Here is a 15648-nt window from a genome sequence, read left to right as displayed (position 1 = left end):
AGACAGCCATAATTTCAAAATCCCAAGTGGTTTTATTTTTTTTTAAGATTTTATTTATTTATTTGAGAGAGAGAATGAGATAGAGAGAGCATGAGAAGGGGGAGGGTCAGGGGGAGAAGCAGACTCTCTGATGAGCAGGGAGCCCGACGTGGGACTCGATCCCGGGACTCCAGGATCATGACCTGAGCCAAAGGCAGTCGCTTAACCGACTGAGCCACCCAGGCGCCCATCAAAATCCCAAGTAGTTTTAAATAAAAGTTTTCTCATAACTCACTGGGTGGTGATATTTAGACAGCTCTAGACTTCTCTAGCAGCAAAACTGCACCTGACTGATGAGAGAAATTTTCTGGTCCTCATTTTCTCCTCTTAGCATGAATAACCACATGTTACACTATAGAAATGTTAGTATTATTTGATCATGCACTGCAGCACCCAGTCCCATTAGGGATGTCACAAAATATATCGTACATGCTGCATATTATCTTTCTACATTCTGAACATTTAATATCAAAACACACCTGTTCCAAGCATTTCAAATAGCCACACTTAAAGTGCATTTTATTGCTTGCTCCTTGGAACGTTCAGGAGAGTGATACTGACACACAGCAATGCTGCAAGGTACATTAGTACTGTTGTGTATCAGAACTGTCTTATTCTTTTCAACATTAACATGTTGAAACGTTAACATCAAAGACAATGGCAATAACTTCTAGTCAATGTATCTTGGCATGTTTTTTATAATTTGCTTATTTATATAAATTAAACCCAGGGGATGCATAGCTAAGGAAAATCTATCAGATTATAAACAAATTATGCATGAAAAGATATATTCTGCTATACTTGTACTCAATGAAATATATTCTTAGAAAAAGTTGATATGCTTTTTTAAAAAATGTTGCTTACCAAAAGATGGTTACTTTGTCTAAAACAAAATTGCACATTAACGTTGTCGGTTGTGAGGTTGGAAGCTGCAAGGCCCTTCCTGAGTTGAGCCTGGTTTCCATAATTAAACGTGGAGCTAATTTTGGAACATAAAGCCCTGCCTGTGCCCCTCCATAACTTGACAAACTGTCAACATGAATTAAGCACTGGTACAGTTTTCTACTGTATTGAGGGAAGGTTTACCCAGCCATGTTTTTCTCCTCCTTTTTGCTAAATGAACATCCCTTTTCAGACCTCACCTTCTGACATTTAACTATTCCCTTTCTGTATTCCTATCAATGATCACATTAGTCCCTTCTGAGATGACTCTCCTCGAGCCAACTGTCCCAACAGTAAGTTAATATTAATATAAGCTAAATAAATCGAGTGCTTAATAAATCAAAGGCACTATGGAGTTGAAATAGTAATAATAGTTCACAATCAATGAGCATTTACTGTGTGCCTGGCCCTGTTCTAAGCACTCTACACACATTAAGTCATAAACCAAGCCACTCCAACCAGGAAGGTATTCTGTAGCCCCATTTGATGGGAGAGTAAAGACCTCTAAAGGTTCCCAACTAGCGGTTGACCCTTGGAGCATCTAAAATGTGTGAGGCACTCTGGGTTATCAGGTTGACTGAAGAGATGTAACTAGCACTTAATGGGTTGGGTCCGGAGATGCTAGACCCCTTGTAGCTCACTAGTCTCAAGACAATGAGGAATCTTCCTACCCCAAATGCAAATAACACTCCAACCAAGAAGCACTCTCTTGCTGAGAACTTGTCTCCACCATTCTTCTTGTTAAATAACTCATCTCTTTTAAAATTTTGTATTATTTCAGATTATATTTAGGATTAAATGCGAAAACTGCTCTGAGCTTTCAGCCAATAGCTGACCTGGTTGAAAACTGTTGAGCTGTTTTATGCATAAAAGCCCCTCTTCCTATTATCTTCTGCGCTGCCACCATAAGAAGAAGAAATAAAAAGTCTCGGCATATTAACTTTGTAACCTAAAGCCACCAACACGATAGTTTAAGAAAAATTTTACATTAATTCTATTTAATTTGGGGGCATGAATTCTTACAAATTATCTATCATGCAAAAATTTAAAATATGTTTGCTATCAATCTAGTTGTATTAGTGTAAACTGAGCAAAAAGACATAGAGAAATATTACCTACACAGAACTGGACTTCGCTGTCAGGTAAAAGTCTATATGAAATTCATTTTCTTCCAACAGCCATGCCCTCTTGATTTCTTGATTTATACACCGTGAAAATGAATTCTTTGCTAGTAGCCAAAAGCACAGGGCAGGTAAAGTGCACGATATCTTAACTCTTGATGTGCTATTAATCATAAACCTATTAAATTAACGTCATTGGTTCTCTAGTTTCTTATTTCGGCTAATTTCAATTTTTAGTCATCATTTCTGTAAAGGCAGAAAAATATAAGCCCCGTTTGCTATAGAAATAAATGCCTGCCAGAGTCTCGACAGCCTCTAATTATCAGCCAAATGCAAAGAACCTTGGGGGGATAACAGACTGAAGATTAAGCCTCAAACTTAATCACCTGGCAAGCCTGTTGAACCAAATTCCTGGTTCAGCAGATCTGTGTGGAGACCAACAATTTGTAGTAGTAAGAAGACGATGGTGATGGTGGTGATGCTGTTCCTCAGGCAAGATTCCCATCAGCACTGGATTAAGGTATGGCAGGGAGGCAAGACCTAAACTAGAAAAGCCACTTCACAGCGACATAAGCTTAAAGGCTGGGACTCTTCACAAGACATCTGAATTTGAAGATGCTAAAAATTTAAGGCCTAGATCATGTTGGAATAAGAACTCCTTGGTTTCAGATTTATACCTGTTCTGTATTTTGAATCATATGATATCCTGGCTAATTAGTATACTGAAAGCCCTTCATGTCTTTTAAAGCTTAAGGCATTTCTGTTCACAGAAATTACTATTATTCTTGAAGCTATACATACCATTATTTGTGATGGAAAAGTTCATTTTTCTGTCATTTCACTTGTATGTATAGCTTCTGAATTTTGTGGTTAGAAACGGATGGAGAGGCTTTTCTCCCTTCCCACCTGACTGCAATCTACTTTGTGGCTCTAAGACAGATTTCTTAAAGTGACGCTTTAATGAGAGATTGCAACGCCTCTTCTGTTGTGTCTTTCTAAGATACTGTACTTTCAAAGTTTCCAGTTGAAGAAGCAATATTTCAAAAAAATAAGCTAGAAGGAAAATGTGAGAACAAGAAATCCCAAAACAGGCTGTAACTCAATCCACAAGAAATCCACTTCCACAGCCCTAAAGGAGATCTTACCTGCATAAGTTGCTGCTTCAACTTCTGTATTTCTGAAATGTTCAGCTCACTGAATAAGTCAGAAACAGGGTGTAGAGACTCTCCTTTCCTTAAAGTGGGAGTCCGATAGTCTCCATTCAGTTTCACAAGGGGCCCGTGGATATGCCCATTCATTTTGTCGTCATTGTTGGGTTCACTCGCGTCCTCCGAGAACTTGAGTCCGTCGACAGAGATGCTGATATGGTTATCGTTGAGGGTGATGTACTGGGAGAGCTCCTTTCGCAGGATGTTCTTTTGCTCCCGCTCGTTTTTTAAGGTCTCAAGGGCTTCTTCCAGTTGGTGCTCCGCGATCTCTTTCAACCGGATGGCATCTTCCAGCTGGCTGTTGAGAAGCACAGTTTCCTCCTCAAATCGCTTAATCTCATGCTTTAAGCCTTCATATTCAACCTGAATTAGATAGGATAAAGAAGATTCATAAAACTAAAATTTGGGTCTTACAAAACTGCCATCAACCACTCTAGCAGACCTAGTTATTTAAAAAAGTAAAATGTTAGTCTACCCATTATACTGGACACCTGAAACTAATATAATACTGTGTGTTAACTAAAAATAGGAAACTACACAGTGTAAAATGTGAGTCTACAAAATAAATCTAAAACAGCACATAGTATCTATATTCTTCAGGTAACATAGGATGATTTCTTTGGAAATTATATATTATTTATAATAATTATTAGTTAGTATATATAATATATTATATAATTTATAAATACTTTATTTATATATATAAATTCAATTCTTAGCAGAGATGGAAAAGGTGTCTGTTTTAGGGTTTCTTTTTATGGGAACCAATGGCCAAAAGGGGGCACTGTTTGCCTAAAAAAAACAAGGATTTTTTTTTTTTTAAAGATTTTATATATTTATTTGAGAGAAAGAGAGAGAGACAGCAGGAGCAGGGGGAGGGGCAGAGGGAGAGGGAGAAGCAGGCTGCCCACTGAGCAGGGAGCCCAATGTGGGGCTTGATCCCAGGACTCTGGGATCATGACCTGAGCCTAAGGCAGATGCTTAACTAAGACTGAGCCACTCAGGCACCCCAGGAATTTTTTAAAAAATAAACTTATCAGAATATTTATAACTAGGAAAATATTTTATCATCACTATTACTTTGTTTTACTTAATTATTAATGATAAGGAAATTTTTATATTCAGTGATAGATTAGCTAAAAGATCACAATAAGAATTTAATCTCAATAAAATATGTTTGAGAGTAAAATGAAGCAAAGAAAAACTTCATGTGTTTATGGATAGAATCTGGAATAGTGGTACTGATTATCTGATAATAGAAAAATACATATATATTGCTATCAATGCAATATTCCTTTGAATTGAGAACCAAATAGCCTGTGTAAACACCCCTTCATCATGAAAGCCCACAAGGGAAAGAGATCTCTACTCTAAACTGACAGGCCTTCCTTGAGGTCTTTTCCATGGCACTAATCACATGCCACTTTTTAATAACTATTCTATCTCCACAACTATACTGTTGTCTCCTCAGAAGGAGGAATTACTTGTTATGTACCTGAGGTGTCCCTCAGTGCTTCAATATTCCATCACACTGTTTCAACAGAATTCTGCTCTTCAACAAGTGTTTGCTGTTGTGAATGAAAAAATAAACTGGAAAAGGTAATATAATAAAGTCATTATGATATTAGATACTAATGTAAACTATGTGCTTAGTTGTACATTTATTTTACTGTTTATATTAGTTTAAACTTGTATTTTAAGAAATATTTTTATTTTTTATTTTTTTAGATTTTATTTATTTGAGAGAGAGAGGGAGAGTACATGAGAAGAGGGGAGGGGCAGAAGCAGACTCCACTGAGCAGGGAGCCTGATACAGGACTCGATCCCAGGACCCCACGATCATGACCTGAAGCCAAAGGCAGACGCTCAACCAACTGAGCCTCCCAGGCGCCTCAAGAAATATTTTTAAAAATGAAAGAATAGGGATCACAGATCATTACCATTTTCATCTGTTTCTATTCTACTCCCCACCCCACGCCCCCTTCTTCACATAATCTCACTGGAATGGCTTGTTTTGCAAAGGTTAGGATAACAGTTTTTGACATAGGTTTAGGTCAGATGTAGGTTTGGCTGATGTAACAGAGACCTAGACAAGAGCGATTGAGTCTAGATAGAAGTTTGGCTCTCTCTCATGTAACACTATGTAGATAGACAGTCAAGGGCCAGTAGGATTCTCTGCTCCATGAGGTCATTCTTCTCTCTTAATGCACTGACTCCTACTCTGGTCCATATGATCTAAGGCGGCTTGCCACCTTGATCATGTTTCAAGCAGTGGGTCAAAGTAAGAGGCACACCCTTTCTCTTTAAGGACATGTCTCAAAAGGTGCTCATATCACTTCTCATATCCCAGTGGCCAGTACTAGTCACATGACACTTACTTACAAGGCAGGTGAAGAATGTTTTCTTTATCCTGCATAGCCTGATGCTCAATTAAAAACTGAGTAATAGGGGAGCGTGAGTGGCTCAGTCAGTTGAGTGCCTGACTCTTGGTTTTGGCTCAGGTCATGATCTCAGGGTCCTGGGATCCGCACTCAGCAGACAGCCTGCTTGTGGATTCTCTCTCTCTCCCTCTGCCCCTCCCCCTGTTCTCTCTCTCTCTGTCTCAAATAAATAAAATAATCTTTATAAATACATACATACATACATACTGGGTAATACACTGGGAGAGGGGTACAATGGATACTGCTATACAAGATCACTGGAATTTCTATTTCCATGATAGAAAAGACCCAAATATAGAAATTGCTTGGGATAACAGAATCTGAGTCCTTGTGTCATGGTTTCTTCCAGGCCTGCTTATAAACTGTAAAGTCATCTTCCTCCTGACCTTCTCTTTTCCTTTCCCTGAACAGCTCAGGATACCCACTTGCTAACCTTTCCTAGTATTTCAGCCAATCCTCTGACTGCTCCCAAATTACTTGATAGCTTACATTTGCAGACACTTCTTTAGTTTGCATTGTAGACCTTTTATTTTGTAATCCTTGTTAAACTGATAGTTTAGGCCAAGGATTGTCTAACATTACTATGTCTTCTGGATGAAATCTAGCCCACCACCTATTTTTGTAAATAAAATTTTATTAGAACACAGTCACACTATTTTGTCTCCAGCTACTTTCATGCTACAACAGCAGAGTACAGTAGTTGGAAGAGACACTGTTAGAGATCTGTTTCTCTCTGGGCAACTTCACTCACTCTACTCATAAATATTTAGGCTCCTAATACTTACCCAGCTGTTTCATGTTTCTCTGCCTTGGCCAAGGCTGTCATCTGGAAAACTCTTATTCAACCTTTAAGGCCCATGTCAAAAATCTGATCCTAACTCCGAAGTCTTTATTGACCCGTTCAGGCAAACAGATCACTCCTTTCTGGTACCATCACTGTAGGGCTGAAGCAGATGGTTTGAGCCCCAACAAAGTGGAGGCACCAAGAAACAGGAATGAGAATGCACTTAAAAACTGATATCTGGGGGTGCCTGGGTGGCTCAGTCGGTTAAGCATCTGACTCTCGATCTCAGCTCAGGTCTTGATCTCAGGCTCATGAGTTCAAGTCTTGAATTGGGCTCCATGCTGGGCATGGAGCCTTCTTAAAAAAAAAAAATTTGATGCCTGACATTTTTAAGATAGCATCAAACTATTCACTATTATAAAAATTAGTACTTTGGTGCAATTCCTTCTAGCGACTTCATAGTTTAGTAACTTTTTTCTCTTTAACTACATGAGGGTTGGGGGTAAGTATAATCTTTTCAGAGTTTAGGAAGTCTCAAGATCTTAATCTAGCCTTCTATTGCCACATCTAACACATAGCTTTTAATATGCAATTACATGGATGGCTATGAGTCTATTAACTGCTTTCCCTCCTGGGACTATAAATTCTTTAAGACAGTGACCATGTCTTTTGTCCTTAAAAAAGTACATGGCCTCATAGAAGGATACTCCTGAAACACTGGTTAAATGAATCAAACTGAATTGAATATGTTCCCTAGGTCTCTTATGATATTATTTCCTGATATAGAAACATATCCCTGGAGGAAATGTTCTTCATAATATCAGTATGATTGAATTATTAATTTTAACAAGTGTTTTCAATGGTTAGATAACAACTATTGAGTGCTTTAGTTTAGTATGTGAGATATTAGAGACATAGGACTTATTATTTCTCCCCTACCTCCCACCAGTACATCTCTAGAAATTGAAGCTAACATAATTTCCTGCCCTGGTAGGTAACACTGGGACCAGGCAAATTTTCCTGTTAACCCTATGTTAACCAATACTGGGACTAGGCATAGAAAACTTGTGGGAAATACTCTCCTGGAATATGAGACCCAATGAAAACAGCTTCCTTAAGACCCAAGTCAAGACCCTTACTTTGTTGTGCCCCCCAACTGACAGCCATTATGTCATAAACTCAACCTATCCCAACCAGTTTCCCACCAAGCAAAACCCAATCCAGACCCTAAAATCCTATGAACATCCTTTCCCTAAACCTCCCATTCTGAGACATTACTAAGGCTCTGTTGAGGTGGGTCTCTTACTGGAGAGGTCTAATAAATAGCTTTGCTTCATCAGTGGGTTTTTCTGATGGGGAACTGATAGTCAACTCGACCTCTCTTTATGGTTGCTGCTTCTTCCTACACTTCTTTCAGAAAATTGGTTTTCAAAAGTATCAAAGTATAAAATGTATTTGTAAGACTGGACCTGATTTTATTTTGTACACAGAACCAAGTCAGCACACAGAGGGACGTGCCTAAAGTTTTCAGAGTCAACTCTCTGATGTTCTTATATATTTCATATTTCGGATCACAAATAAAACCTGGTCTGATGAATTACAATAATCTTAAATTTTAGTTTCCTTTCTAAGCCAAAGAGTGAGTATAAGCAAGAAAAAAAAAAAACAATTTATTCATTCTTTCAACAGATATTTATTTAATGCCTTCTATGGGCCAGGCAGGCTCTGTTCTGGATGTTATATTACGGTTGAAGGGGATGGAAAATAAATAAACTAACATATAGAAACTGTATAGGGAATAAGAAATGCTATTTAAACAACAGTCATTTAGAAAATAATCAGTAAATAGCTAAAAGAAAAATGGAACTTCAGAAAAAGAAGAATCTTCTACTTCAGAAAAAGAAGAATCTTCTAGTTCTTTGAACTAAGCATTTTATAATGTTAGTAGCTTGGCTACTCAGAGAACTGTCAACCCAGGTGGCAGGACTATATTTTGTGTAGGGAGCTTCAGTACAAAGCAACATTCCGAGCAGTTTTGAGATTGAATTCTAGCACTGTCATCTCTTTGCAAAAAAAGAACTGTGGCATTTGTACATAAAATGTTATACTAAACACTTCACTAATTAGAAACAGAGTATATGATGGATTCTAACTCCTGTCAATAAAGGCCAATAGTAGCAAAAAAAAACCCAAAAAACAAAACCCAGCACTTTCTTCATTCGGAGAGACTTGTACCACCACAGAGCATGTACTTGTCAGGAAATAAGCCAGAATGGCCCTTTGTGCAGGAAATAATTTCAAGTTAATTAATTAGACACTTAATTGGGAAAATTACCATATTGCATCTAGAAAATAAAATTAAAGAGATGTATACATTTTCCCATTTGTTTGTTTTGGTTTTTTTCAAACTTCTGAGTTAAGCCTTTGATTTCCATATTTCAGTTACTGGTGGAAGGGCATGGGTAAACCATAAACAGTAATCAGCCAGGCTAATAGCACAAATTCCCACAGAAACGGCATCTGGGTTAATGAATACTCACAGGATACCTTGGCAGACTTTCAAAAATACCTAATACTGGCCTAAATTAACCTCCTGAGTAAATTAGTCTACCACATGCAGGGATGGGAGGCTATAGCCTCCTGCCTGTGCAGAGAGCAGAGAGGATTTGTAGGAATTGGGAATAATGACCACTTCAAATATGTGCACTTCGAGTACATTTGCTTCGAATCCTCTGCATTCTTCATCAGTAACCAAAAAAAAAAAAAAAGAAAGAAAAAAAAGAAAAAGAAAAATACCCTTCTTAAGAAGTTTCTGAGCATACTTAAAAAAGTCTTCTCAGTCTGATTTTCTTCACCGTGAGCTCACTGACCCCAGCCAAGCTGAGACCTGGGATGCCTACAACACTATCAACCCTCAGTACACACACGCACAGTGAGTCAGTGCTTAAAGGGGAGGACTGAGGTAAAAACAGAGGGGGTATCCTGGTAACCCTTTTTAATGGTCTGAAACCACCCCCTGAGCTCCTGGGCAGACATCTTGTTCCCCCCAACACTCCAAAGCTGGAGGAAGTGGCAGTGATCAGAAATCAAATTTCAATTGTGTCAATACATGCATTTTTTTTTCTTCTGGGTTCTCTCTTTCCCTTCTTCACCCTTGTATCTATCAAAACCAAAAATAGTTTTTGATAGAGATAGGAGCTTTGGAAGGGAGTAGAAGTAACATACATCTGGGCAGGCCTCTAAGTTTACTTACTAAGTTACATTCTTTTGTTACTTACTGTAACAAACCACAATGCAAACCAATCAGGAAAATAAAGCAATTAAGCTATCTAAGCCTCACTACCAAAAAATATATATATATATATATTTAAGTGTAGACATGCAATGTTTTTGGTCACATTATAGCTGAAAAAAAAAGATATTATCTTTCTTTTATAATTTTGTTCTTATTGATTTGTATTTCATAATTCCTTTCCGTGTATGATTTAAAAGTAATTTACAGAAAGAAAGAGAGAGAGAGAGAGCAGGGATTGCTTTTAATGAGAAATTGTCAGGTTAAACTGATTATAATACATTCCACTTCCAGCTAAAACAAGTTAACACAGAGCTAAATGTCTTTTAAATGTCAGCTGAAATAGGAAGGTTGGGAAGTTTCAGCACATAAATATTGTAGGAAGATTAAGGCAAATTTTGACAAGTTCCTTTCTGAAAAATAAAAAGAAGATTTAACCTTAGTGGTCAGAAGATGTGGCTCCAACTGGAGTGTAACTAAAAAATTTCTTGAACTCTACCTGGTTCTGCTTTAATGTGGACACGAGTTTCTGCAACGTGATATTTTCTTCTTCCAGCTCAGTGTAGTCCTGAAGGAGGCGGGCCTCTCGGAATTTGTATTCTCGGATTTCATCCTTCATCCGTATTCTCTGTAGCTCCACCATCTCATTGTTCTGAAACAACAGAATAAACAGTCAATATAAAACTTTCTTATTCTAGCCTTAATAATGTGCAGATCTCTTGGTGGTTAAAGATAATAATAAAAACACCTCATAGAACAGAAGTCAGGACCACCTTCTTTTGAATAGCAATGTAGTGATATCTGTCAAAACTTTTTTTTAAAGATTTTATTTATTTATTTATTTGACAGAGAGAGAGATTGACAGACAAAGAGAGAACAAGCAGGGGGAGCAGCAGAGCAAGAGGGAGAAGCAGGTTCTCTGCTGAGCAGGGAGCCCGATGTGGGGCTCGATCCCAGGACCCTGAGATCATGATCTGAGCCAAAGGCAGATGCCTAATGACTGAGCCACCCAGGCGCCCCTGTCAAAACTTTTAAAAGCACATACACGAGATCCAGCAATTCTACATCTAAAAATCACTCTTAAGTATATTTTCATAGAGATAAATAAAAGAGAAAAATAAATCCATGTATATTTACACAAAGAATTGGAAACAGTCTAAATGTTTGCTATTGGGGAAACAATGAAATAAATAATCATGTATCCATTGAATTGAGCATTATAAAATTATTAAAAAGAATGAGAAAAAAATGAGGAGCTTTATATACTAAAAGAGAAATATAGCCACAACATATTGTGAAATATAAAAGAAAATTATAGATTAGTATGCATACAATACCAACTTTCCATACCCAGGAGGGGTGGGGGAGTGTCCACCCACAAGTTTCCCAATAAGCCACATGGTCTGAACTGCCTTTTTTCAGCCCTTGGTCACCACTTGCTTTGGCCTCAGTAGCTTTCCCTGTGCTCCCCGACCATGCTGGACTTGCCAGCTCGCTCCTGCCTTGAGGCTTTGCACTTCCCCTCCCAGAACTCCCTGCCTCCAGATCAGGGGTTCTTAACCTCATTAGCGCCATGACTCTCTTAGACAATATGCTGAAGGTGATGAAGCTCTTCTCAGGATAGTATTTTAAAGGGAAGTGAAAGGGTTCAGAGCATGCCACCCCAAAATATGCCACTTTGATATCCTGATTATTTTGAACTGCAGGTCCTTGAGAAACAGGAGATGCAGGAAGGGCTCTCTGCCCTCCCCCTTTCTACCTAAAAGCAGGACACAAAGTTGCCCCTGAGAAAGGTGCTCTCCCTATACCAGAAGAGAAGAACGTTCTTATCAGTAGACACTGGGAGTTTGCACCAAAATGCACTTGTACAAACAAACCTATTAAAATAACCCTGATCTTCCATTAGTTTCTCCATGCATTTCCTAGTCACTGTCCCACAACTTACTGCCCCTAGCCTAATTTATCATATCTTGTCACATCCCCACAGTTCATCGTTCTTTGTGTAAAAAAGGCATATAAGTTTTGGGGCCTAAGGGCTTCTCTGGGTCCTTATTTTCCTTCTAAAGACTCCTGCATACACATACAACAATTAAATAAATTTGTATGCCTTCTTCTTGTTTATCTGTCTTATGTCAGTTTAATTCTTTGGCCCAGCCAAAGAGAGGAGGGAAATTTTCCTCACTTGTAGCATAAAAGGATTACAAAGGATACCGATTATATTAAAATTAGTTAATACAATATTTAAAAAAATTTATGATATGGTAATCAGGTAGTTTATCACAGTAATGGTCCCAAATTAATCATACTTCCCTGTGGAGTCTCCTCTCAAACTGACTCCGAGCTGGCCTCTGACTTGCTTTGACCCACAGAAGGCAGTAGAAGTGAGTGGGACTTTTGAGCCTTGGCCCCAAGAGGCCTGGTGGCTCTCGCTCTCTTGGAATGCTGCCACGGAATGAAGAAGCCAGGCCAGCCTGCTGCAGCCATGTGGCCCAGCCCACAGTCAGCCCCAGCTGCTGAGCATGGGAGTGAGACTTCTTGGGCTGTTTGGCTGGGTTGAGTGCCCAGGGGACAGCAGCTATGGGAGTGACCCCGGGCAAGTCCATAAGAACTCATCAGCTGAGTACAACCCATGTGACTGAGCCACAGAATCACGGGGTATTGTCTGTTCTATGTGTTCGGTGATTATACAACCGATAGTGTAATTATGTGCGCTTCTTGATTAACACAATGTATTAATCAGATTTAGTGGCAGATCTCAGAAATACCATCATTGCAAAGCAGTGATGGTATTTCAAAATACCTGAGATGTGGTATGAAAATACTGATCCCAAAGTCACAGGTGATGCTAATGCTGCTGAGGTATTCACATAGGATACATTCAAATGGAAAAAAATGTTAAATTTCAGTCAGTCTAGTGAAAACAGAAATGGAATTATTTTTCCCATCCAAGCATCCCACCAAGTCTCCTGAATTCTATCCACAGACTCTTAGGACCCAGGTCAAAAAACTCTTCTGCTTCTACTTGTCATTTAGATCTCAATTCAAATGTCATCTCCTCAGAGTGGCCTTCCCTGAACAGCTAAGATGAGACAGCTCCCTGGCCTTCACCCTACATGATTTACTTTATATATCAGCATTTAGCATACAGTAGATACTCAAAAAATCACTGTTGACAGAATAGCACTAACCTTTACTCAAAACCATTCACTTACCTTTTTTACATTTATTAAATTTCCTTTTTGATCTGAACATAATGAACTTCTTCTGTATTGCTAATCAATGTGTCCCTAATACCTGGCAAATTACAGGAATACAAATGCTTGGCACAAAATTTAAAGAAGATTATTGCTGGGATGATGGCTTTTTGTCTTGCATTGTTTTAGAGTGGGGAACAAAGGGAGAATAACACACTTTGAAATAAGACATACCTAGATCTGTGAAATAACTAGACTTGTTATAATTCTTCTTCACTAGTCCAGCAACTTGGAGGCAGAAATGTTACTTTGTTCCCTGGTCCTTGGACAATACTTTGAACGTATGTATTCAATAGGTGTAGAATAAAAAATAGAGTTTGGCTACAAAGCCAAATTACAACATTTCGTTAAATTCTTTTATTTTGCAGAAACAGAATACCTTAATATAATATTTTTCTATTTCTTGAAAAACTTACCATTAACTGAGTGATATATATTTATTTAGTTTTCCATATTTACCTACACAAAGATATGAAGAAGCCTGACAAACTGGATGCCAGTCATTTATATAAAATTGTAAAGAAAAATATTGGATACAAGAGATTCTATAAAATGTGAATGCATACACTGTAAAAAATGTAATGGCCAGAAGCCTAGCTTGTACACACTGAGAAATAACCATAAAATCCTATATAGTAAGATAGTAAATGTCAAACAAATTTAAGGCCACAGCAAAGCTAATGAGGATCACTAACAAACAAACCATAAAATAGTTAATGAAGACTCCTGATGTTAATTAAGGAAAAGGGAGAGTGTGGCCGAGAGACTGGTTAAGTAGAAAGACTAGCTAACAATGAAACAGACATAAGGCCCAAAGGAAGAAAACTGGTTTTATGAATTTTGCTAGAAGTTCTTGTTTTTTGAACTGCCAAAGATTACATTCTATGGGCAATATTCTTTGCTTCCATAATAAATTTAAAAGATTATTCCTGTTGTTTTTTGTGCCACTCAACATACATTTATCTACTACAATTTTTTCTTCCTGGGATAAAATGGTGCTGAGCTCTACTAAAAACCCCCATAAAGAATAATGAGAGTGAGAAAAATAAAGCAGGAGAGAAAGGGGAGAAAAAGGTACAACCAGGGAATGCTTTAGCCTTTCACCTCCAGGGACCTGAGCTCCAACTCCTCCTCAGGAAGAGCAGATGAACCTGAAACGTTTGGGGTAGACTATCCCCCTGATTTGCATTGCACCTGAGCATAGCAGCATTCTTAGCTTTAACTGATATTAAAAGGATTTCTTTATGTGGAAATAATAAATTCTATTTTTCGCAAGAAGAAAATAGAAACATCTGTTTCTATTTTTCATAACAAAAGTAATGTATAAAGAATAATGCCTCCCAGCTATATAGCTTAGTCTTTTAAAAAATTATATGCATCGTCACATTAGGTCTTAATAATAGCTTATGTGACATGGGCGACAAACCTCCAGTTTACTCATCTGTAAAATGGGGATCCTAATACTTAACATTATGTGGTCATTGTGAGGATTTAATGCTGTAACATGGGGATAGGAGCAGAGATTCCAGACACACAGATAATTTACCATAACACAACAGAACAAGTGCTGTTAGAGGTTCATACCACAAGGCTGAGCAATCAATTACTCCTGGGTGAGTCAGCAAAAGCTTTATGAAGGAAGTTACATTTGAGCAGAACCTTGAAGGACAAGTAGAGTTAACAAAATCAATAAGGAGGACAGACTTTCCAGTCAGAAGTAAACTTCTGAAACAAAAGCTGAGTCATATTTGTGTTGAGGGCAGTGTTAAAATACCCAATAGTCAAATTGGGCATTTCCTTGGGGGGATCAGTAAAGATAGAGCACTAACAGAGAGACAGAAAGAGAAATTCACAAAAATCTAGAAAATAGCCAATTATTTTCAGCTTATGTCTAAGTTCCACATTATTTCATACAATAAAATGTTAAATTACAGACTAATGTTGTTAATCTATAGGGTAGGAAAAGAAGCAAAATGTTTTCAGTGCTTAGAACCTTTAAAGTTCTTAACTGGGCTGAGGTTTAGAAAATAGTGCAGTTTGGTGTGGTTGGAGCAAAGTAACTTGAGACGATTTTGCAGGAAATTCTATGTCAAACAAAATAATTTGGAGAACCATCAAAGTCTCTCAAGCAAAGCAGCCATGTGATCAGACCTATGTTTTGGCAAGTGACCCTGCTGAGAGCAGGGACGGGTGGGCTGTAAGAAGAAAGAGTCACAGAAAATGGGCTGAGCAGCCGCTCCAAGGGCTCAAAGTGAGGGATGATGGGAAATGTGGAGGGACATTGCAGTTAGAATGGTTGACATAAGAAATGAAGAAAAAAAACAAAGAGTAAGGATAAAGGTACCTACATCGAGCTGTAAGAATAAAAGACAACTACAACAAAGTGAATGTGAGAGTTAGTGATGTGGCTTATAAACAATTATAAGTAGCATTAATTTGGATAGTCAAAGCAGGAACTTCTGATCTGTGAGTGGAGTAAATAAAGGAGGACAGCTGCACTGGTCCAAGGGGAGGATGCTGGAGAGGGGAATGGAGCGGGTATTTCTCACTTCTCTCCTACAGAGTTG

The 15648-nt window shown here is 38.2% G+C and overlaps 1 protein-coding gene across 16 annotated transcripts in view; it reads right to left on the bottom strand.

Annotated features, from left to right (window-relative positions):
• Positions 1-15648, bottom strand: part of BICD1 (BICD cargo adaptor 1) — a 206231-nt gene that overhangs the window by 57479 nt on the left and 133104 nt on the right. For all 16 annotated transcript variants that reach the window (XR_014145652.1, XR_014145651.1, XR_014145653.1 and 13 more), the window contains 2 exons: positions 10327-10479; positions 3248-3673 (listed from right to left, as the gene is read on the bottom strand). Coding sequence is in view for 13 of the 16 variants with exons in the window: in XM_081821449.1 (XP_081677575.1) it covers positions 3248-3673; positions 10327-10479 (579 nt within the window). In the remaining 3 variants the exon portion in view is untranslated. The remainder of the gene's footprint in view (positions 1-3247; positions 3674-10326; positions 10480-15648) is intronic.

The sequence above is a fragment of the Leptonychotes weddellii genome, chromosome 5 (genome assembly GCF_054177405.1).
Source record: "Leptonychotes weddellii isolate Sample4059 chromosome 5, ASM5417740v2, whole genome shotgun sequence".
NCBI lineage: Eukaryota > Metazoa > Chordata > Mammalia > Carnivora > Phocidae > Leptonychotes > Leptonychotes weddellii.
Note: the sequence above shows the minus strand (reverse complement) of the source record. Positions and strands in the feature narration are given on the sequence as shown.